The sequence below is a fragment of the Ranitomeya imitator genome, chromosome 9, assembly GCF_032444005.1.
Source record: "Ranitomeya imitator isolate aRanImi1 chromosome 9, aRanImi1.pri, whole genome shotgun sequence".
NCBI lineage: Eukaryota > Metazoa > Chordata > Amphibia > Anura > Dendrobatidae > Ranitomeya > Ranitomeya imitator.
Window position 1 is genome coordinate 88951347 of NC_091290.1, and position 23840 is coordinate 88975186.

General features: G+C 43.1%; 1 protein-coding gene across 1 annotated transcript in view; it reads left to right on the forward strand.

Moving 5' to 3' along the window:
- The window catches only part of HIPK3 (homeodomain interacting protein kinase 3), a 250315-nt gene that overhangs the window by 209183 nt on the left and 17292 nt on the right, over positions 1-23840 (forward strand). The window contains exon 6 of the mRNA XM_069739692.1: positions 18575-18759. Coding sequence (XP_069595793.1) covers positions 18575-18759 — 185 coding nt within the window. The remainder of the gene's footprint in view (positions 1-18574; positions 18760-23840) is intronic.

The window sequence follows — 23840 nt, forward strand, 5'->3', positions numbered from 1 at the left end:
GACCGCTCATTAAAAAAATGAATAGGCGGCTCCACCTCCCATAGGGGCGGAGCCGCCTATTCATTTCTCTAATCAGCGGTGCCGGTGACCGCTGATAGAGAAAGAATCTGCGGCACCGAAGACAGCTGTGGCAGGCAGGGGGAGCCGGACGTCGGGACCAGGTAAGTATGTAATATTCACCTGTCCACGTTCCAGCCGCCGGGCGCCGCTCCATCTTCCCTGCGTCGCTGCGCTCTGAATGTTCAGGTCAGAGGGCGCGATAACGCATATAGTGTGCGCGGTGCCCTCTGCCTAATCAGTCAGTGCGCAGAGACGCCGGGACCGGACGCTGGGAGCTGCAAGCAAGAGAGGTGAGTATGGCTTTTTTTTTTTTATTGCTGCAGCAGCAGCAGCAGCAATGGCACAGATTTATGTGGAGCATCTATGGGGAATATGAACGCTGCAGAGCACTATATGGGGCACAGCCAAGGGGGAATATGGACAGTGCAGAGCACTATATGGGGCACAGCCAAGGGGGAATATGGACAGTGCAGAGCACTATATGGGGCACAGCCAAGGGGGAATATGGACAGTGCAGAGCACTATATGGGGCACATCTATGGGGAATATGAACAGTGCAGAGCACTATATGGGGCACAGCCAAGGGGGAATATGGACAGTGCAGAGCACTGTATGGGGCACAGCCAAGGGGGAGATATGAACACTGCAGTGCACTATATGGGGCACATCTATGGGGAATATGAACAGTGCAGAGCACTGTATGGGGCACAGCCAAGGGGGAATATGGACAGTGCAGAGCACTGTATGGGGCACAGCCAAGGGGGAATATGAACAGTGCAGAGCACTGTATGGGGCACAGCCAAGGGGGAATATGGACAGTGCAGAGCACTATATGGGGCACAGCCAAGGGGGAATATGAACAGTGCAGAGCACTATATGGCACAGCTATGGGGCAATATGAACAGTGCAGAGCACTATATGGCACAGCTATGGGGAAATAATGATCTATTTTTGTTTTTGAAATTCACCGGTAAATGCTGCATTTCCACCCTAGGCTTATACTCGAGTCAATAGGTTTTCCCAGTTTTTTGTGGCAAAATTAGGGGGGTTGGCTTATACTCGAGTATATACGGTACTCAAAAAAAAGGAAAAGCAGCACAAAATAATTGAAAAAAGTGGACTTTAATGCCTGAACGGCGTGGCAACGTTTCGGATGTGTTATCCTTTGTCAAGCAATGAATACAAGAGTGAGACCACATTTTATATCCAACACATACATATCTCATTAGAAAATCATTAAATATAATAAAATCAATAGTATTAAACAGTGTTATTGTGCATCATCAGTGTAACAGTGCAATTGTGCAAGTTACTCAGCCCATCAAACCACAGCTATTGACGGGTATTATGAATAACATACTGCGTGAAAATAATTAAAAATAGCTTAATGGCCAATTGTTATTAAAAACAAATCAGGTGTCCTTACTAACGATATTATAATCCAAGTACACTTACATACACAGCTCAGTAATGGCAGCCATGATCACGGCGTTCCCAAGTGCCTACTGCACATGTCCGTGACATCTCAGTCAGGGACCCACAATGCTCTGCCCTGCAGCTGCGCAGAGCCTTCTGAGGACCATGGCGCCATGTTAGCTAGGGGCGGCTTTGCCCACACGGAGGACGGAGCCACATAACTATTGCAATAGCCATATAAAAAATACAGTAGCGATCCTAGTAATCCCGAACTCTGCATTACTCAGGAATTACTGTACAGAATATGAAAAACATAAAAAAAAAAATTATGTACAAAATTAAACTGCTCCATACACGGTCATATGTATAAGAATAGTCTTCTCTACTCGGGAACATACTCGATGTGTCGTCGTATTTAAAGGGACCCAGACATAAGTCTGTAATACGTCACCAAGGTCCAGGAAGCCCCCCTTATTAAAGGGGGGCATCCTGACCCTGAGTAAGGAAACGGAGACCTTTGTCGGTGGATACCCCCCGCATTTCTCCAAACCCCTACAGTATGACACACATGACCCAATCATTGGCTACATCTTCAACATCCCTAGAGAAACATAAAAAACTAAATGACCAAAGCAGGGGAGTTTCCTATGTTTATAAATTCAAGCTTTTATTCTCTGTAATTGTATATCCCAAAAAATAATCAAAATATCAAGAGAGATGCAGAGATCAAGGAAAAAGGAAAGCAAAATAATTCACATTATAGAGTAATCAGTACGGATCCATCGTCCATTGTTCAAAGTCGTAGCCACCATATAGTATCTCGGTATGTAAGATAGGACACCTGAAAAAGGACAAAAAACTCCATAAGTTTCTTTTAAAACATAAAAAATATATATATGAAATATACACTTAGGAGAGAATATAACCACTATCACATTTACATAATTGAATTAAGTTTGAAATCCACATTAAGACCATAAGGTTTTAAAGTATTGAGTTTTTTTATCCATTCCAACTCTTTCTTTTTAAGTAACCGTATACGGTCACCTCCCCTTCTCTGAGGCGGTACCATATCAATAATATGGAAGCGCAGTTGTTTTTCAGAATGACATTTCTCCGTGAAATGTTTAGACACTGGTAGATCCAAACGTTTCTTCCTTATGGTATGTCGGTGTTGATTGATTCTAGTCTTAAAATCACACGTAGTTTCACCGACATACCATAAGGAGCAAGGACACTGAAGTAAATATACAACAAACTCTGAGTCGCATGTCAAATAATGCTACATCCTATATTCCTCATTCGTGATGGGATGAAAGAAATTGGACCCCTTGAGCATCAAATTACAGTTAATACAGGACAAGCATGGAAAACAACCTTTCCTACTGTTGCCAGTAAGTGTGGCCTGACCCTGTTTTTTGAATGACCCTATATCGGACTTCACCAGAGTAGACGCAATAGTTCGACTACGTTTATATGAGAAAATTGGTGGTTTAGAGAACTCCTTCACTTCGGGAGAACATTTATATAGCATTCCCCAATGTTTGCATATGTCAGCAATTTAGCAACTTTCCTCACAATACGACGTTACAAAAGGAATACGATCAAATTCTTTCAATTTAGTTTTTTTCTGTAGTAATTCTTTTCTCGGTAATATATCAACCTTATTCTTCTGTATTTGCAACAATTTTTTTGGATAACCTCTTTCAGAGAATTTCCTACATGTCCCTTCCATAGATTTTTTTTTTAAAGAATCTTCATTACTTTCAATTCTTTTGACCCGCAAAAGCTGACTGTACGGGATTGACTCTTTAGTTTTTCTGGGGTGTTGACTATTGAAAAGAAATAAATCATTTTTATCTGTGGCTTTAGTAAACAATTGAGTAGTAAATTTACCATTCTCAATTTGAACATTACCATCCAAAAATTGTATTTTAGTACATGAGTGTACAAGGATGAATTTAATTGTTTCATCAATTGTATTCAGGTAGTCATGAAATTTAAGTAAGGCCTCTATTGTACCCGTCCATACGAGGAAGACATCGTCTATGTATCTCCACCACGCGGCCACTTGGCCGAAGTGGTGGGACACATAGACGAAGTCCTCCTCGATGACACTCATAACTATATTTGCATACGCGGGCGTAATTGCAAATAAAAAGTGTCTCCAAATAAAAAATAGTTTCTAGTCAACACTAGTTCCAAGAGCTGTATTACAAAACCCCTGGCCTCGCTAGAATAGTGGGTAGTTAGTAACTTTTTATTCACTGCAGCGAGCCCCCGAGCGTGGTCAATCGAGGTATATAGCGAAGCGACATCGAACGATGCCAAAACCACTTCGCCAAACACCTCAATCCCACTTATTTTTTCTAAAAAATCAGTGGTGTCTCTAACAAATGATTCCGCGCAACCAGCAATTGGGTTAAGGATTTTATCCAGAAAAATCCCAATATTTGAAAAAATAGAGCCGCATCCTGACACTATTGGTCTACCCGGGGGATGAACGAGAGATTTGTGGATCTTTGGTGGCGTGTATATTACCGGTGTCACTGGAAATTTAATGGTCAGAAAATCATATAAATCCTGGTCAATAATTTGTTTGTTTATGTACAGCATTCTCTAAGATTGTCTTGATTTCTCTTGCTATATCAAACGTAGGATCATGAGACAATCTCTCGTACACCCCCGGGTCCTCCAATTGTCCCTTAATTTCCTCAATATATTCAGTTCTATCTAAGACAACCACTGCACCTCCCTTATCCGCCTTTTTTATAATTATTGCTTCATTTTGTGCTAGCTCACGTAAGGCTTCCATTTCCCCCAATGTCATATTAGGATGTTCGAAGCTTTTTGGACACCCATTTTTCAACTTCTCAATATCATCGCTCACAGCAGATATAAATGCTTCTATAACTGGAGAATTATCTAAAGGAATAAAGTGATCTATTGCTTTTCAATAGTAAACACCCCAGAAAAACTAAAGAGTCAATCCCGTACAGTCAGCTTTTGCGGGTCAAAAGAATTGAAAGTAATGAAGATTCTTTAAAAAAAAAAAAATATATATATATATATATACATATATATATATATATATATATATATATATATATATATATATATATATATATATGTATATATATATATATACACACCGTATATACTCGAGTATAAGCCGAGATTTTCAGCCCAAATTTTTGGGCTGAAAGTGCCCCTCTCGGCTTATACTCGAGTCACGGTAGCGGTGGGGTCGGCGGGTGAGGGGGAGAGGTCACTGAGGCATACTTACCTAGTCCCAGCGATCATCGCGCTGTCCCTGCCGTCCCACGGGCTTCTGTGCTGCAGCTTCTTCCCCTCTTCAGCGGTCACGTGGGACCGCTCATTAGAAAAATGAATAGGCGGCTCCACCTCCCATAGGGGTGGAGCCGCCTATTCATTTCTCTAATCAGCGGTGCCAATGACCGCTGACAGGAAGAGGCTGCAGCACAGAAGACGGGGAGGAAGGCGGGGAGCGTCAGGATCGCTGGGACTAGGTAAGTATATCATACTTACCTGTCCCCGTTCCAGCCGCCGGGCGCCGCTCCATCTCCCCGGTGCCTCCATCTTCCCGGGGTCTGCGCTCTGACTGTTCAGGCAGAGGGCGCGATGACGCGTATAGTGTGCGTGGCGCCCTCTGCCTGATCAGTCAGGGCAGAGACGCCGGGAAGATGGAGGCGCCCGGACCGGACGCTGGGAGCTGCAATCAAGAGAGGTGAGTATGTGTTTTTTTTTTTTTATTGCAGCAGCAGCGGCCATGGCACAGATTTATGTGCAGCATCTATGGGGCAGTATGAACGGCACACAGCACTATATGGGGCATCTGTGCAGCATCTATGGGGCAATATGAACGGTGCAGAGCACTGTATGGGGCATCTGTGCAGCATCTATGGGGCAATATGAACGGTGCAGAGCACTATATGGCACAGCTATGGGGAAATAATGATCTATTTTTATTTTTGAAATTCACCGGTAAATGCTGCATTTCCACCCTAGGCTTATACTCGAGTCAATAAGTAATAAGTTTTCCCAGTTTTTTGTGGCAAAATTAGGGGGGTCGGCTTATACTCGGGTCGGCTTATACTCGAGTATATACGGTATATATATATATATATATATATATATATATATATATATATATATATATATATATATATATATATATATATATATATATATATTATAGTACAGTGGCTTGTGAAAGCATACACCCACCTTGGCGTTTTTTGTTTTGCTACCCCACGACCTGGAATTTCATAGTTTTTTTTTTTGAGGGTTTGCATCAGTTTATGTAAAGAGCTGTGAACATTTGGTTTTCTTTTTAATCTGAAGCAAACAACTAAATAAATTAATACCTCAGTGTGCATCACTATTCACTCTCCCCCCCCCAAGTCAGTACTTTGTAGAGCCTCTGCTCACAGCAATTACAGCTACCAGTCGCTTTGGATAAGTCTCTAAACTTTCCACATTTTGTCACTGGATTTTTTTTGCCCATTCCTCAATTCCTTCCTGTTAGATGGTAAAGAACAGCAATCTTCAAGTCTGACCACATTGGACTAAGGTCTGGGCTTTGATTAGGCCTCTCCAAAATGTTTTCCACTTAAACCACTCGAGTGTTTTTTTTTTTAGCAGTTTACTTTGGGTTATTGTCTTGTTGGAATCTGAACCTTCGTCCTAGCGTCAAATCACTGACACACTGAAAGAGGTTTTGCTTAGAATAGCCCTGTATTTGAGCTGTGTTGGTTTGGCACCAGATATAGCGTTTACCTCGGAGGTCAAAACGTTCAATTTTGATCTCATCTGACTACAGCATTTTCCTCCATACTTTTGGGGAGTCGTCCACATTTCTTTTTGCAAAATCAAAATGAGCCTGACAATATTTTGTGTGTAAGTAAAGGCTTTTTTTCTGACCACTCTTCCATAAAGGCCACCTGTGTGGAGTGTACAGAATATTGTAATCAAATGGACAGATACTCCAGTCTGCACTTGGGAGCTCCTAAGCTCCATCAGGGTTACCTTTGGTCTCCAACTAATGCCCTCCTTGCCTGGGTTGAGAGTTTTGGTGACCTCCTTGACAGGTTTGTTGTCGTACCATGTTCTTTCCATTTGATGATAATGGATTTGATGGTGCAATGGAGATTATCAGAGATTTGGATATTTTTTATTAACCCAACCCTGACTTGTACTTCTAAACAACTTTGTCCCTGACTTGTTTGGAGATCTTCTTGGTCTTCATGTTGTTGTTTGGTTAATGTTGCCTCTTGTTTTACCCTTTAGTGACAGAGCCAACTTTGCGTTTAATGACTCAGCCAGATTTTTCAATTCTGACTAGTGTCACTTTGTGTGGTAATAACTCTGTTACGCTTCAACGTATTCTACTGATTCCGAGATTTTTTGTGTGTGACATATTGTACTTCATGATAATGGTAACATTTCTTCAATATGACTTACTTTTATTAATGAAAAAAATGAAAATTTTGCAATTTTCAAACTTTTAATTTTTGTGCACTTACAGTGGGGCAAAAAAGTATTTAGTCAGTCAGCAATAGTGCAAGTTCCACCACTTAAAAAGATGAGAGGCGTCTGTAATTTACATCATAGGTAGACCTCAACTATGAGAGACAAACTGAGAAAAAAAAATCCAGAAAATCACATTGTCTGTTTTTTTATCATTTTTTTTGCATATTATGGTGGAAAATAAGTATTTGGTCAGAAACAAACAATCAAGATTTCTGGCTCTCACAGACCTGTAACTTCTTCTTTAAGAGTCTCCTCTTTCCTCCACTCATTACCTGTAGTAATGGCACCTGTTTAAACTTGTTATCAGTATAAAAAGACACCTGTGCACACCCTCAAACAGTCTGACTCCAAACTCCACTATGGTGAAGACCAAAGAGCTGTCAAAGAACACCAGAAACAAAATTGTAGCCCTGCACCAGGCTGGGAAGACTGAATCTGCAATAGCCAACCAGCTTGGAGTGAAGAAATCAACAGTGGGAGCAATAATTAGAAAATGGAAGACATACAAGACCACTGATAATCTCCCTCGATCTGGGGCTCCACGCAAAATCCCACCCCGTGGGGTCAGAATGATCACAAGAACGGTGAGGAAAAATCCAAGAACCATGCGGGGGGACCTAGTGAATGAACTGCAGAGAGCTGGGACCAATGTAACAAGGCCTACCATAAGTAACACACTACGCCACCATGGACTCAGATCCTGCAGTGCCAGACGTGTCCCACTGCTTAAGCCAGTACATGTCCGGGCCCGTCTGAAGTTTGCTAGAGATCATTTGGATGATCCAGAGGAGTTTTGGGAGAATGTCCTATGGTCTGATGAAACCAAACTGGAACTGTTTGGTAGAAACACAACTTGTCGTGTTTGGAGGAAAAAGAATACTGAGTTGCAACCATCAAACACCATACCTACTGTAAAGCATGGTGGTGGAAACATCATGCTTTGGGGCTGATTCTCTGCAAAGGGGCCAGGACGACTGATCCGGGCACATGAAAGAATGAATGGGGCCATGTATCGTGAGATTTTGAGTGCAAACCTCCTTCCATCAGCAAGGGCATTGAAGATGAAACGTGGCTGGGTCTTTCAACATGACAATGATTCAAAGCACACCGCCAGGGCAACGAAGGAGTGGCTTCGTAAGAAGCATTTCAAGGTCCTGGAGTGGCCTAGCCAGTCTCCAGATCTCAACCCTATAGAAAACCTTTGGAGGGAGTTGAAAGTCCGTGTTGCCAAGCGAAAAGCCAAAAATATCACTGCTCTAGAGGAGATCGGCATGGAGGAATGGGCCAACATACCAACAACAGTGTGTGGCAACCTTGTGAAGACTTACAGAAAACGTTTGACCTCTGTCATTGCCAACAAAGGATATATTACAAAGTATTGAGATGAAATTTTGTTTCTGACCAAATACTTATTTTCCACCATAATATGCAAATAAAATGATAAAAAAACAGACAATGTGATTTTCTGGATTTTTTTTTCTCAGTTTGTCTCCCATAGTTGAGGTCTACCTATGATGTAAATTACAGACGCCTCTCATCTTTTTAAGTGGTGGAACTTGCACTATTGCTGACTGACTAAATACTTTTTTGCCCCACTGTAAATCATAGTTTATTCAGTCGCCATGACAGCACCAACGAGAGAGGAGATCCGCCCTTCGGACACAGGAAACCTACAGACATAAAATGGCGGTACCTCTCTCCCGCATCAGTTGGTTTCCTGTCCCTGACAGGGGACCCTGCAGGCATACCTTAAGAAAGGTGAAGATGGAAGACTTTACCCAGACCCGGCAAACCGGTTCAGGAGGCGGGAGTTTCCCTTCCTCGGTGTTGTACGGAGTACTGGAGGTGCCGCACCACAGAGGGCTGTGGGGGTAGGCAACGGCAGGAAAAAGCAGCCTTCAGGGGGAGTGCTGGCTTTGAGTGTCCCATCACCGCAGGTACAGGTTCGTATGGCGTGGAAGGCCCTGTTCTCCGGGACTGTGCGCGACGGGGCTGGCATTTAGTTCCGGGCGTGTCGCGCTTGGCTGGGCGCGTTCCTGCTGCGGCTGGGTTGCAGTGAGAATGACGCATAGGAAGGGGCGGGCCCTAGTGTCGCGTCTGTTGGCGCGGCTCGATGACGCGCTGCGCATGCTCGGTCGGGGCCGCGGCGGTGAATATGGCACAGCCCTGTGGAATGCCATGGGAGAACCGTGGCGCTTGATGGGTCCTGTGGGCGGCATGGAGCTAAAAGTTAGGTAGGATGCGGGGGCGGCGCAGCAGCGGGGGGGGAGGAAATATAGGCCTGAAGGGGGTGCGGTCTCGTGGGGGAGGGGCCTCCCATGTGCTACGTACCAGGCAGTTCACTTGGATTGGCCTGCTGACCCCATCTGGGGAGGTACCTGAGGGGGAACCAGGTATTTAAGAGATTTTTATGGGCTGCCACATGCTTCTTCATCATATTGGAAAATGGAGTCTTAGGAGCAAAGAGCGTTGCAGCACTCTCCAGAGCAGCAGTGTCAGCCCTTGGAGGAGCCCCAAGTATCGGCTATCTAGCGGCGGGCTAGTGGCAGTAGTCACCCTGGAAAAGAAAGGACCGGTCAGAGATCTAAGCCTGGTAAATCCTCAAGCAGTAATGATGACGCACCGGCTGTGAAGAACGCCCCGCAATCTACATTACCAATCAGTTTCTATGTAGGGGTAAGTGATCTCCGAGAAAGTTCACTTGGTGGTATGTGTCTCCCTTTATGTTCCCTCTCTCCTTGTCTATCAGAGGAAAAAACGGTCCACTAAAGCTAAGCATAGGGAATGTGCTGAGTGTGGAGTTCCTCTCCAACCACATAAAGAAACTATGCAGACCTTGTATTCAGCGTTTAATAGCAGAGGAGACACCAGACTTTGCTGCCAACCTAAGGCAGATGGTCAGGCAGGAGGTCAGAGGTTCGGTCAAGTCCCTTTCTCAGAATAGAGAAATAAGGGGAAGAGAACCCAGATCCCCGGTTTCAATTGAAGACACTGACTCAGGGGAGTTAAGGTCAGATTCTCCTCATTCTTCATCATCTTCAGAGTCCGAGTCCGGTCATTCATGTTTCTTTTCTGACCGTATAGACCGGCTGGTCAAGGCAGTAAATAAGACTATGGTTATTGAAGAAACCCTGTCAGAGAGATCTATGCAAGATGTCATGTTTAAAGGACTAGACCGGAAATCTCGTAGATGTTTTCCTGTAGTTGACAAAGTGAACTCCCTTATACGAGAGTGGAAGAAGCCTGAAAGGAAAGGTTCTCTTCCGCCATGATTTAAAAGAAAATATCCATTTGAGGAGGCGGCGTCTTCAGCATGGGATAAAGCCCCAAAGCTTGATGCTGCCCTAGCCAAGGCTTCCAAAAAATCCTCTCTGCCATTTGAGGATTTGTGGACTTTAAAGGACCCGCTGGACCGGAGAGCATTGTGTTCCTTAAAGGAGCTTGGGAAACATCAGCAGGAGCTCTCAGGCCGTCAATTGCAGCCACCTGTACAGCACGTTCTCTGATGGTATGGCTAGACAGCTTAGAGGATCAACTTAAAATCTCATTCCTCGGAGTCTTGTTTTTATCTTCTCTTTCTATCATTCAAGGAGCAGCAGCTTACCTTTCGGATGCATCAGCAGATTCTGTGAAGCTGGCGGCCAGATCAGCGGCCCTTTCTAATGCTGCCCATAGAGTCATTTGGCTGTAATGTTGGTCGAGGGACAGGCAAGCCAGATCAAAGCTGTGCAGCATTCCATGTGAAGGGGCCCATTTGTTCGGTCCAGTTCTAGATGAACTACTGGAGAAAGCAGGAGATAGTAAAAAGCGATTCCCTTACTTTGGAAGACCCTCCTACAGACGAGGTACTAACAGAAGATGGTTTGACCGTACAAAAACTAAGAGAGAAAGGTCCAGCTATGACACCAATAGGAAGAAAGGTAGAGGCTTTATGTTCAACTCCTTTCGGGACAACAGAAAACCACAATGACTGCCGGATCGGGTGGGAGGCAGACTCTTGGCCTTCTATCCAGCTTGGTTGAATATTTCCAATAGCCCATGGGTCCAAAACATTATTAAGTCAGGACTAAAATTTGATTTTCAGAAAATTCCTCAGGATAAGTTTCTTTTAACACCTATCCGTTCTTCACTTGCAGAACAGCGGACATTAGAGACGGAGGTCCAGGAACTTCAACGAAAAGGTGTATTGGTGAAAGTTCCTGAAGCACAAAGAGGTAAAGGGTTTTATTCCCCCCTCTTCTTGATTAAAAAGCCAGACAATTATTTTTGTACTATTATCAATCTTAAAGGCCTGAATAAATTCTTACGGGTCCAATCATTCAAAATGGAGTCTGTAAAAACTGCAATAAAGCTATTGTTTGACAAGTGTTTCATGGTCATCTTAGATCTTAAAGACTCCTATTATCATGTCCCGATACATACAGACCACCAACAGTTTTTAAGGGTAGCAGTCTCATTGGGCGGGACAGTAAAACACTTCCAATTCAGGGCACTTCCCTTTGGAGTTGCAGTTGCCCCCCGTGTTTTCACAAAAATAATGGTGGAGGTCATGGCACATCTTCATGAACAAGATATTCTAGTGGTTCCATATCTGGATGATCTGTTGATTATAGGACACTCAGAATCACACTGCGCTGCCCAACTAGTGAAAGTAATTTCAGCCTTGCAGGGTTTGGGATGGATTATTAATTTTAAAAAATCACGTTTACAGCCCTTAAGAGTGCAGGAATTCCTGGGTCTCATCCTAAACTCCAGATTGCAAGAATGCCGCCTACACTCAACGTCATTAACAATCCATTGGTCACATTAAGAGGGGCAATGTCACTTTTAGGCTCACTCACGTCTTGTAACCCGGTGGTTCTTTGGGCCCAGTACCACACCAGAGTCCTACAGTGGGATATACTGTGCAATATGCGTCATTTAGATGGCCACCTTGATAGTAGTTTTTCCTTGTAGGATGCTTCTATACAATCCTTACGTTGGTCCTGTGTACAGGTGTTCTCTGGATAAACCATATATCTCGAGTTGTTACCACAGATGCTAGCCCCAGGGGCTGGGGAGCACATATGGGTGATATGTGGGTCCAGGGGGTTTGGTCACATTCCGAGCAAAACTTATCTTCCAACCTTAGAGATATTGGCGGTAGAATGAGCGCTAAGTTATTTCCTTTAGGGGCAGCACGGTGGCGCAGTGGTTAGCACCTCAGCCTTGCAGCACTTTAGTCATGGGACAGGACATCTGCAAAGAGTTTGTATGTTCTCTCTGTGTTTGCGTGGGTTTCCTCCGGGTACTCCGGTTTCCTCGCACATTCCAAAGACATACTGATAGAGAATTTAAATTGTGAGCCTCATCGGGGACAGTGATGATAATGTGTGCAAATTGTAAAATGCTGCGGAATATGTTAGCGCTATATAAAAATAAAGATTTATGTATTTCCTTATATCCTTACCGGGCCGACACATCGGGCTATTTTCAGACAACCAGATAACTGTAGGTTACATTAATCATCAGGGAGGAACTCGATCCAGATCTTTAATGGAAGTGGCGGATCGTATCTTTCAGATAGCCGAAAGTCATCTACTGTCACTCACATCTCTTCATATAAAGGGAAAACACAACATCATGGCCGATTATCTAAGTCACAGAAGACTCAGACAAGGGGATTGGGTTCTCAATCAGGCCGTCTTCAATCAGATCAGACTTTTATCGGGGTGCCCAGACATAGACCTCTTCGCCAGCAAAGAGAACAGAAAAATACACCGGTTTTGCTCCCTAAACCCCAGAGAAAATTCGTACGCGGTGGACGCCCTCCTAATTTTATGGCATTTCAATCTAGCCTATGCATTTCCCCCATTGAACTTGATCCCGATTGTTCTGAGGAAGATACGGGAGGACAGAGCTCGGGTAATCTTAATTGCGCCATTCTGGCCCAGGAGGCCGTGGTTTCCTTGGCCGAGGAAGATGTCCATTTCTCAGCCTTGGATTCTCCCAGAACTTCCAGACCTCCTCTCCCAAGGTCCAATTCTCCATCCACGAGTGTCCAGTTTACATCTGGCAGCGTGGAATTTGAATGGACATTACTGAAAAAGAAGGGTTTTTCACAAGGACTGGTTAATACCTTACCAAAAAGCAGGAAGGTTTCTACGACAAATATGTATGTTAAAGTCTGGAAAACATTCTTGGCTGTTTCAGGATCAGTGATTGGTCAAAAAGTCAGTATTACTAAGATTCTGGAGTTCCTGCAGGGAGGTCTAGAGATGGGTCTAGCTACAAGCACCCTTAGGGTACCGTCACACAGTGGCATTTTGATCGCTACGACGGCATGATCCGTGACACTCCAGCATCGTAACAATATCGCTCCAGCGTCGTAGACTGCTGTCACACTTTGCAATGTACGACGCTGGAGCGATAATTTCATGACATATGTGCGATGTAGAAGCCATTGGTTACTATGCGCACATCGTATACAATATCGTGCACACCTTTGTCACACAATGCGATCATACCGCCACAGCGGGACACTAGACGACGAAAGAAAGTTTCAAACGATCTGCTACGACGTACGATTCTCAGCGGGGTCCCTGATCGCAGGAGCGTGTCAGACACAGCGAGATCGCTGGAACGTCACGGATATATCGCTGGAACGTCACGGATCGTGCCGTCGTAGCGATCAAAATGCCACTGTGTGACGGTACCCTTAGAGTCCATGTATCCGCTTTACGAGCGCTATATAATTGTAATTTAGCTAGCAATTACTGGATAGCTAGATTCATCAAAGCAGCGGCTAGGTCAAGACCCATTGTTTAGAAAAAACTAGCCCCGTGGGATTTAAACTTGGTATTTACAGCTTTAACTGAAGTCCCCTTTGAACCTATTGAATCTGCTCCTATAAAAGTCCTGTCCTTTAAAACAGCTCTTTTGGTCGCTCTCACATCAGCAAGGAGAGTTAGTGATCTACAAGCCTTCTCTAGACAACCTCCATACATTCAGTTTACAGACGATAGGGTAGTATTAAGAACTGATCCTCTTTACCTTCCAACGGTAGCGTCAAAGTTCCACAGACTACAGGAGATAAATCTCCCCACTTTTTGTCCTAATCCCACAAATCAAAAAGAACTTAAACTTCATTCTTTAGATGTAAAAAGATGTCTGCTCAGATATATTGCATTAACAACATTGGAAAAAAGATAGTTCTTTATTCATATCCTTTCAGGGAGTCAGGAAAGGATTAGGGTGTCCAAAAACACTTTAGGTAGATGGATTAGAGAAGGGATATCTTTGGCTTATTCAGCAGGTGGCCTAGAAATTCCGGAAGGTATAAGATCTCATTCCACTCGAGCCATCGCGACATCCTGTGCGGAAAGGTCGGAGGTGTAGATTGAGGACATATGTAAGGCGGCCACATGGTCATCTCCATCTACTTTCTTTAAGCATTATAGACTAGATCTGGGTGGCTCCTCCAATCTCACGTTTGGTAAAAGGGTGCTGGAAGCAGTAGTCCCTCCCTAAGACTCTTTTCTCTGTAACTCTCTAGTTGGTGCTGTCATGGCGACTGAATAAATACTCAAGCTACTTACCGGTAGCAGTGTTTTTCAGGAGCCCATGACAGCTCCCTGATATTCCCTCCCTTTATGCTGGTATGGCTTATCACCACTTGTTTATATAAAATTTTAAGTTTAGTCACATGGTGAAATGTATAAAGTATTTATGTGCTACTAACCAAGGAGGTCCTCTCATGCTCTGTAATCCAACTGATGCGGGACAGAGGTACCGCCCTTTTATATCTGTAGGTTTCCTGTCCCCGAAGGGCGAATCCCCTCTCTCGTTGGTGCTGTCATGGGCTCCTGAAAAACACTGCTACCGGTAAGTAGCTTGAGTATTTTGTCTCACAAAATAGTTAATAAATAACATTTCCCATAAGTCTACTTTACATCAGCAACATTTTGGAAACATTCCTTTTTTTGTTAGGAAGTTAGAAGGGTTCAAATTTGACCAGTAATTTCTAATTTTTCCAGCAAAATTTACAAAACCAATTTTTTTTGTTAGGAAGTTATAAGTTTTAAAAGTTAAAAAGCAATTTCTCATTTTTAAAAGACATTTTTTAGGGACCACCTCACATTTAAAGTGACTTTGCAGGATCTATATGACAGAACGTACCACCATTCTAAAAACTGCACCCTTCAAGGTGCTCAAAACCACATTCAAGAAGTTTATTAACCTTTCAGGTACTTCACAAGAACTAAAACAATGTGGAAGAAAAAAAGAAACATTTAACTCTTTTCACAAAAAATTAACTTTTAGTGTTTGTTTCCACGTTCTGGATTGGCAGCGCTTTGGACGCAGCTCTGTCCAAAGCGCTGCTGGCTTTTGTACGCGCGGTGATTCCGCATGTGTTCATTGAACCGTACGGAATCACCACATCCTATACATTGGACTGTGATATTTATCTTACGGAGACTGAGCGCCACCACAAGATAAATAGACATGCTGCAGTCTAGAAAGACGCGCCGCATGTGCATATACGCATGGATGCCGGAGGCATCCCTGCACCCATAGTGGAGATGGGATTTCATGAAATCCCCTCCACTATGCTGTAACATCTGGACGCTGCTGATTGGACACTACCAGCTATACGCAGCGTCCAATCCGCAGCGTTTACTGATTGTGGAAACATACCCTAAGACCCAAACTTTTTATTTTCACAAGGATTACTAGAGAAAATGGACCATTATGCCGATACCCCATTTGTGGGGGGAAATCTACTATTTGGGCCCACGACAGGGCTCGGAAAGGAAGGAGCGCCGTTTGACTTTTTGAACACAAAATTGGCTGTAATCGTGAGCGGATGCCATGTTACGTTTGGAGAGCCCCTGATGTGCCTAAACACGGGAAACCCCCCGCAAGTCACACCATTTTGGAAACCACACCCCTCTAGGATTTTGCCAGGGATATAGTGTGCATTTTTAACCCACAGGTATGACACATAATTTGCTAACATTCGGTCGTCATATTCAATATGTTTTCATTAGCGATGAGGGCAAGTGCTCGCTACTCCAGTTTGCATTGGGTGCTTGGGTATTCATCAAATATCTCGGGTACTCAAGTGATATGCTCGAGTTCCCACCCCACATGGTTAGTCTTGAAAGATAGGAGACAAAAAAAGCGCAAATAGGGTCTTATCCCCAGGATTGTTCTTAATCAATTGTGAGAGAACTGCTCACCTGGTGGTACACAGTACAAGCGTGTAGTTGTCAGCTGCTGCAGATCCACAGGTCGGCGTTGCGACCTCTCAGAACCGTTATAATAAATGAAATGTGGATTACATCCGCGCTGCTGCGACAAATAATAGATCCAGATATACTGTTAGGGTGTTCGGGTGGTTTATTCAACGCGTTTCGAAGCTCAAAGGCTTCTTCTTCAGGAAGTTTCCACACAAAGATATACCTTTGTATATATATATCTTTGTGTGGAAACTTCCTGAAGAAGAAGCCTTTGAGCTTCGAAACGCGTTGAATAAACCACCCGAACACCCCACATGGTTCGCAGCTGTTAGACACACAGAAAATACCATGCGTGAATCTGCGATACTACGTGCATACCCAAGCACCTGATGCAAACTCGATTAGAGAGCATTTGCTCTCAACACTCATGTTGTCATCACATTTTTTTTTTTATACTTTTGCCTATATTTTTCTCACTTCACTTCACCAACTTAGACTTCATAGCACTGATGCATCACTTCAATGCTCTTACTGAGGGAAGGAGGTTGTTATCCAAAATCTTGTGATACAAGACTCCATCCGTCTTGTCTTCAATACGGTGCAGTCGTACTGTCCCCTTTGCAGAAGATCACCCCCAAAGTATGATGTTTTCCTCCACCATGCTTCACGGTTGGGACGGTGTTCTTGGGGTTGTACTCATCCATCTTCCTCCAAACATGGCAAGTGAAGTTAATACCAAAAAGTTCTATTTTGGTCTCATCTGACCACATGACCTTATGCCATGCCTCCTCTGTATCATCCAGATGGTCATTGGCGAACCTCAAACGGGCCTGACCATGTGCTGGCGTGAGCAGGGGACCTTGCGTGCCCTGCAGAATTTTAATCTATGGCAGCGTAGTGTGTTTCTAACGGTAGTGTTTGAGGCTGTGGTCCCAGTTCTCTTCAGCTCATTGCCCAGGTCCTCCCATGCATTTCTGACCTTTCTCAGAGTCATCATTACCCCACAAGGCGAGATCTTGAATGGAGCACAAGACCGAGGAAGATTGATAGTCATCTTGTCTTTCATTTTCTAATAATTGTGATAACAAGGGGCAAGGCTGACAATTTATATTAGTTGCTTGTGATCTATGGGCCTTCAGGCGGCAAAACATTAAAAAGTGTCATTCAAATCTGTCATTCAAATCGCTGAGTAGCCTCTGGAATACTTTCAACAATCATCATTCAAAGAAGAAGCCTTGTATCGGCACAATCCAAAAATGCTGCTTGGCACAAGTTGGCCAAAGTTCATTTAAAATGAACTGAAGTAAAATTGAAAACTGTTCTGTGGTCATATGATTCAGAATTTAAAGTTCTTTATGGAAATTGTGGATGCTGTGTCCGGCGGACTTGAGACGAGAGGGACCATCCAGCTTGTTATCAGCACATAGTTCACAAGCCGGCATCTCTGATGGTACTTGGTTGCATTAGTGCCTATCGCATGGGTAGCCTATTACACATCTTAAAAAGTACCATCAATGCTGAGCATTATATAGAGTTTTTAGAACAACACATGCTCCCATCCAGACAATGTCTATTTCAAGGAAGGTATTGCATATTTTAGTAAGACAATAGTAAGCCACTTAATACATCCTTCACAACAGCATGGCTCCACAGAAGAATTGTTAAAGAGAAGAACTGTCCGTCTGCAGTCAAGACATTTCTCCAATAGAAAACATTTGGTGCATTATGAAGTGAAAAAAACTGGCAAAAAATTCTCCTAAACCAGACAACAACGGGACAGCATTCCTCTCCCAGAACGCCACAAATTGGTCTTCTCACTTCCAAGACATTTACAGACTGTTGTAAAGGAAGAGTGGATGCTGCACAATGCTACACATGTTGCTGACCCAACTTGAGTTGTCTTGTTGCCAAAAATTTCTAATTGAGTTAATTTTTTCAAGTAAAATGTAAAAATGTCCAACGTTTAGCTTCTGATGTGGGTTCTAGGCTCTGCTGTGAGTAAAATATGGCTCTAAGAGGTTTCTGTAATCAGGGTCTTCACTTCACTGAATACAGATTTTTCCAGTGAATTGAGAATTTTATGACTGCGGAGAAAGAAGCTGATTTCTCTGATGAGATATATTACACTGTTTCTTATTTTCATGTGTACTATTGATTTATGGAATAAAAATTAAAACAGCGGTTAATGTAAAGGGCAGAGTTCTCCATTTATAAGTTTGCATCCTTGTGACTGGTCGTCTTTAAATGTATTTTGATCATGCACAATTTTTACATCTTTTTGTTTAAATGAAAGGCGATTGATTGACATTGTTCATTGATTCCAGGTGAACATGGTGATGGATTTGGATGGCAGTGACTTGGTGGCAGAGAAAGCAGATAGAAGGGAATTTGTGGGCCTGCTGAAGATGATGTTGATGATCGATGCTGATTTGAGGATCAGTCCGGCGGACACCCTGAGCCACTCCTTTGTTACCATGAAGCACCTCCTCGATTTTCCCCACAGCAATCAGTAAGTCACAAATCGACACATCTGGCAAAACCCTTTTAGATTTCTGAGCAGCATTGTAAATCCCTGGCCGGTATTGTCCTTTTTGGCTCATGTTCAGGGCTCCCTTTACCGCTATAGAAGACTGTAAAGCTGCACAACTGTGCACAGCACGCGCTGTATAATTGTAATGGGATTTCTCTGTAGATGTCTAATCTTCACTTTTATAGAACTAAAATGGCCTTTCAGTCTTTATCCACAATGGGGATGTGTCCTGTTTTTGTTCAGAGTGTGCCAAAGACTTAAAGGGCGATGGGGTCAGGGGTTTAGGCATTCTTCCTCATGTTTGGTTGGGGTCAGGGGTTTAGGCATTCATCCTCATGTTTGGTCAGGACCCCGAGCCTGATTTATTCTGTTTTGTCTTCTCTTAGAGTTATACTTCTGTATAGTAAGGAACACTCTGAATTTAGTCTCTTTGATTTCGTAATGATTTTCTGTATTTATCGTTTGTTACAATAACCTCTTAAATGAGGCCTATTTGCTTTGGGGGTTTAGACTTTGATTTTAACAGAATTAGAAACAAAAAATTCTGAGGGGTGTTGCATTTAATGGAGATTGTATAAGCCCTGCCCACCGTGGTATGGCTTCAGTTTATTGTTAATGGGTCAGTCACATCACTGAGGCTATAAAAATCCCTATTCCTTCTGTCAAATATACCAGTATGGCTCTGTTCACATCAGTTTTGTGGCTTCTATGTTTTACAGAAACTATATATGACAATGCCAAACCCGTTGCATGAACCAGTGGTGACTTTAAGACCCCAATAAATTATAAAGGGGTCCTTTATGTTTTCACCAAGTTGTCTGTCATTTTAATGGGAAAAATCTACACTACTGTTGTTCATGCCTATAACAGAATCCACAAGTAGGACTGAAAGTGGACCGAGCAGATAGGGGCAGGCTAAGCTTTATAGAAACCAAGACGCCACTAGCACCAGCCCGGAAAAAGCCTTACTCTACAACATAACCAGCTGCTTTGGGGGATAGAATTGCGACACAAATGTTACCTGCACATTTGCTCAGTTATGGTTTATTTTGAAGGGCCCAATTTAGTAAATGTTGCAATCAAAGGATGTCTCAATGAGATATAAAGCCGCTCTGGAGTAGAAGGCAATTTGTTTGATTTCTGCAGCTCCTATATGGACCTATGTCTCTATGGTGACAGGCAACAACGAACCCTGCATAGTCTGATCCCGCAGTCACCATCTCTTCTCTCTGTCCTTGCTAACCTTCCAAACATACATAGCTTAATGAAGAGGCCATGGATGGAGATATGCCCGAACCAGGGGTATCATGTATTAGAGGCCATCTCTACGATTGCAACCAATATACAGTACAGACCAAAAGTTTGGACACACCTTCTCATTTAAAGATTTTTCTGCATTTTCATGACTATGAAAATTATAAATTTACACTGAAGGCATCAAAACTATGAATTAACACATGCGGAATTATATACTTAACAAAAAAGTGTGAAACAACTGAAAATATGTCTTATATTCTAGATTCTTCAAAGTAGCCACCTTTTGCTTTGATGACTGCTTTGCACACTCTTGGCATTCTCTTGATGAGCTTCAAGAGGTAGTCACCGGGAATGGTCTTCCGACAATCTTCCCAGAGTTCCCAGAGATGCTTAGCACTTGTTGGCCCTTTTGCATTCACTCTGCGGTCCAGCTCACCCCAAACGATCTCGATTGGGTTCAGGTCTGGTGACGGTGGAGGCCAGGTCATCTGGCGTAGCACCCCATCACTCTCCTTTTTGGTCAAATAGCCCTTGCACAGCCTGGAGGTGTGTTTGGGGTCATTGTCCTGTTGAAAAATAAATGATGGTCCAACTAAACACAAACTGGATGGAATAGCATGCCGCTGCAAGATGCTGTGGTAGCCATGCTGGTTCAGTATGCCTTCAATTTTGAATAAATCCCCAACAGTGTCACCAGCAAATCACCCCCACACCATCACACCTCCTCCATGCTTCACGGTAGGAATCAGGCATGTAGAGTCCATCCGTTCACCTTTTCTGTGTCGCACAAAGACATGGTGGTTGGAACCAAAGATCTCAAATTTGGACTCATCAGACCAAAGCACAGATTTCCACTGGTCTAATGTCCATTCATTGTGTTCTTTAGCCCAAACAAGTTTCTTCTGCTTGTTGCCTGTCCTTAGCAGTGGTTTCCTAGCAGCTATTTTACCATGAAGGCCTGCTGCACAAAGTCTCCTCTTAACAATTTTTGTAGAGATGTGTCTGCTGCTAGGACTCTGTGTGGCATTGACCTGGTCTCTTATCTGAGCTGCTGTTAACCTGCGATTTCTGAGGCTGGTGACTCGGATAAACTTATCCTCAGAAGCAGAGGTGACTCTTGGTCTTCTTTTCCTGGGGCGGTCCTCATGTGAGCCAGTTTCTTTGTAGCGCTTGATGGTTTTTGCAACTGCACTTGGGGACACTTTCAAAGTTTTCCCAATTTTTCAGACTGACTGACCTTCATTTCTTAAAGTAATGATGGCCACTCGTTTTTCTTTACTTAGCTGCTTTTTTCTTGCCAAAATACAAATTCTAACAGTCTATTCAGTAGGACTATCAGCTGTGTATCCGCCAGACTTCTGCACAACACAACTGATGGTCCCAACCCCATTTATAAGGCAAGAAATCCCACTTATTAAACCTGACAGGGCACACCTGTGAAGTGAAAACCATTCCCGGTGAATACCCCTTGAAGCTCATCAAGAGAATGCCAAGAGTGTGCAAAGCAGTCATCAAAGCAAAAGGTGGCAACTTTGAAGAACCTAGAAAAAACAACAATAGTAACAGAGTAATCCAAAGATATGGTGCCCCAGGCAAAATAACAATACTACTCCACCAAGGAGAACAGCAGTAGCGAAACAATCACTTGACGACCTGCCCACAACATAACCTTGCAATCCTGTCACCAAAGAGAACTGAGGCAATCAGTTTACCTAGGTGTATGAAGTGCTGCTGCGTGATGATTGCAGACTGCAGGTACCGGGGTTGCGGTCCTTTCTATGTCAAGCGATGAAGCACCACGTGCAGCGTTCTCCTGGGGGTTTGTTAGTGTGGTTGTCCGGGGTTGCGGCACTGGCTGTGCCGGATGGTGGAGCGCACTGTGGGACCAGGGGCGCTCCGGCCGGTAGCGCTTCCTGAAAACCACGAGGAATGAAAAAAGATGGCTGGTAGGCTCCTCCTACTAGTGATGTCACTATCAGTATGGATCGCTGAGGCGCTCAAAATGAGGGGGAAGGAAGACTAACCAACGCGTTTCAAAGAGGCCAAGTTCTTCTTCATCAGGGTTACCGCTATCCCTGACCCCTCTGTCCTATATACAGCCGTATCTGTGTCCCACCCATCCTATTAACCCCGAACATTCCAACCAGTGTCTATATCACCCTCTATTGGCTGTTGTATGTCAGGATGGACATGAGGAAAAAATAAATATAAATAATAATAAAAGATATATGTGCTAGCCAAAAAGCGAGTGTTTCTTGCTATTTATTATTGTTCAACAAGCCTCAAAACTATTTCATATTATATGCATAATTGCAAATAGATAAATATATATTTAGAAACAAAAACAATAAATCTTTTATTTATATATTAAAAATAATAAATAATGTGCGATTAAAAACAAATATGACATATATCGATTATTGGTATTCCACTGAATAATTTAGAAATATTACAATAAACGGTTAGGAAGTGTTCCCTTTAATAATGTTGAAAGGAATATCCCAAAATATTAAAAATATATCATATAAAATATTAGGAATATTAAAAAATGTTACAAAATGTTAAAAAGTGTTAAACAACAGTAAAAACTATGAAGATGTCGGGGGAAGGAGGGGGGGAAGGTGGTTGAGGGGAAAGAAGGGGGGAGGGGAAATAAGGGGGGAGGAGGGGAAAGAAGGGGAGGGGGGAGGGGAAAGAAGGGGAGGGGGAAGGGGAAAGAAGGGGGGGAGAAGGGGAAGGGGGGAAAGAAAGGGGAGGGGGACTGGGGGGGTTTGTGGGGTTGGTTGGATCCCGTATTCACATTGTCACAGCTGGGGTCCGATTGCTGTTATTAAACCCCTACCCGCCTAATTGAATAGGGCTCATGATAAAAGAATCAAGCCTAATATACATATTGTGTGTCAATATAAAAACAGTGCTGAACTAGTTTGCCACTACAAACCCCCCCCGCGCATAGTGTGTTTAAATATGATGTTAAATAACCAGTTAAAGTACTATTGGAAAGCGAATAGTTCCAATTCCTGATTCAAACCACCAGGGGCCAGGCTGTCTAGGGTAAAAATCCACTGCGTTCACCGCCCCCCCTCTTGGATTTTGATGGACCTTTTCAATGCCAGTGAAGAATACTCCTTTGGTTGATTGTGTCCATCTACAAAATGTCTTGATAGGGGGTGTCCTGTGTGGCCCTTTTGAATATTTTTCAGGTGTTTTTTAATTCGGGTCATGAGGCAACGTTTGGTTCGCCCCACATAAAGTTTGTTGCAGGGGCGCCGAATTAGATAAATGACCCCTGTTGAAAAGCAGGTAATATTTCCCCTGATGGTGTATTCCTTTTTACCACTTTACCACTTTAATATTCCTAATATTTTATATGAAATATTTTTGGATATTCCTTTCAACATTATTAAAGGGAACACTTCCTAACCGTTTATTGTAATATTTCTAAATTATTCAGTGGAATACCAATAATCTATATATGTCATATTTGTTTTTAATCGCACATTATTTATTATTTTTAATATATAAATAAAGATTTATTGTTTTTGTTTCTAAATATATTTATCTACTTGCAATTATGCATATAATATGAAATAGTTTTGAGGCTTGTTGAACAATAATAAATAGCAAGAAACACTCGCTTTTTGACTAGCACATATATATTTTATTATTATTTATATTTATTTTTTCCTCATGTCCATCCTGACATACAACAGCCAATAGAGGGTGATATTGACACTGGTTGGAATGTTCGGGGTTAATAGGATGGGTGGGACACAGATACCGCTGTATATAGGACAGAGGAG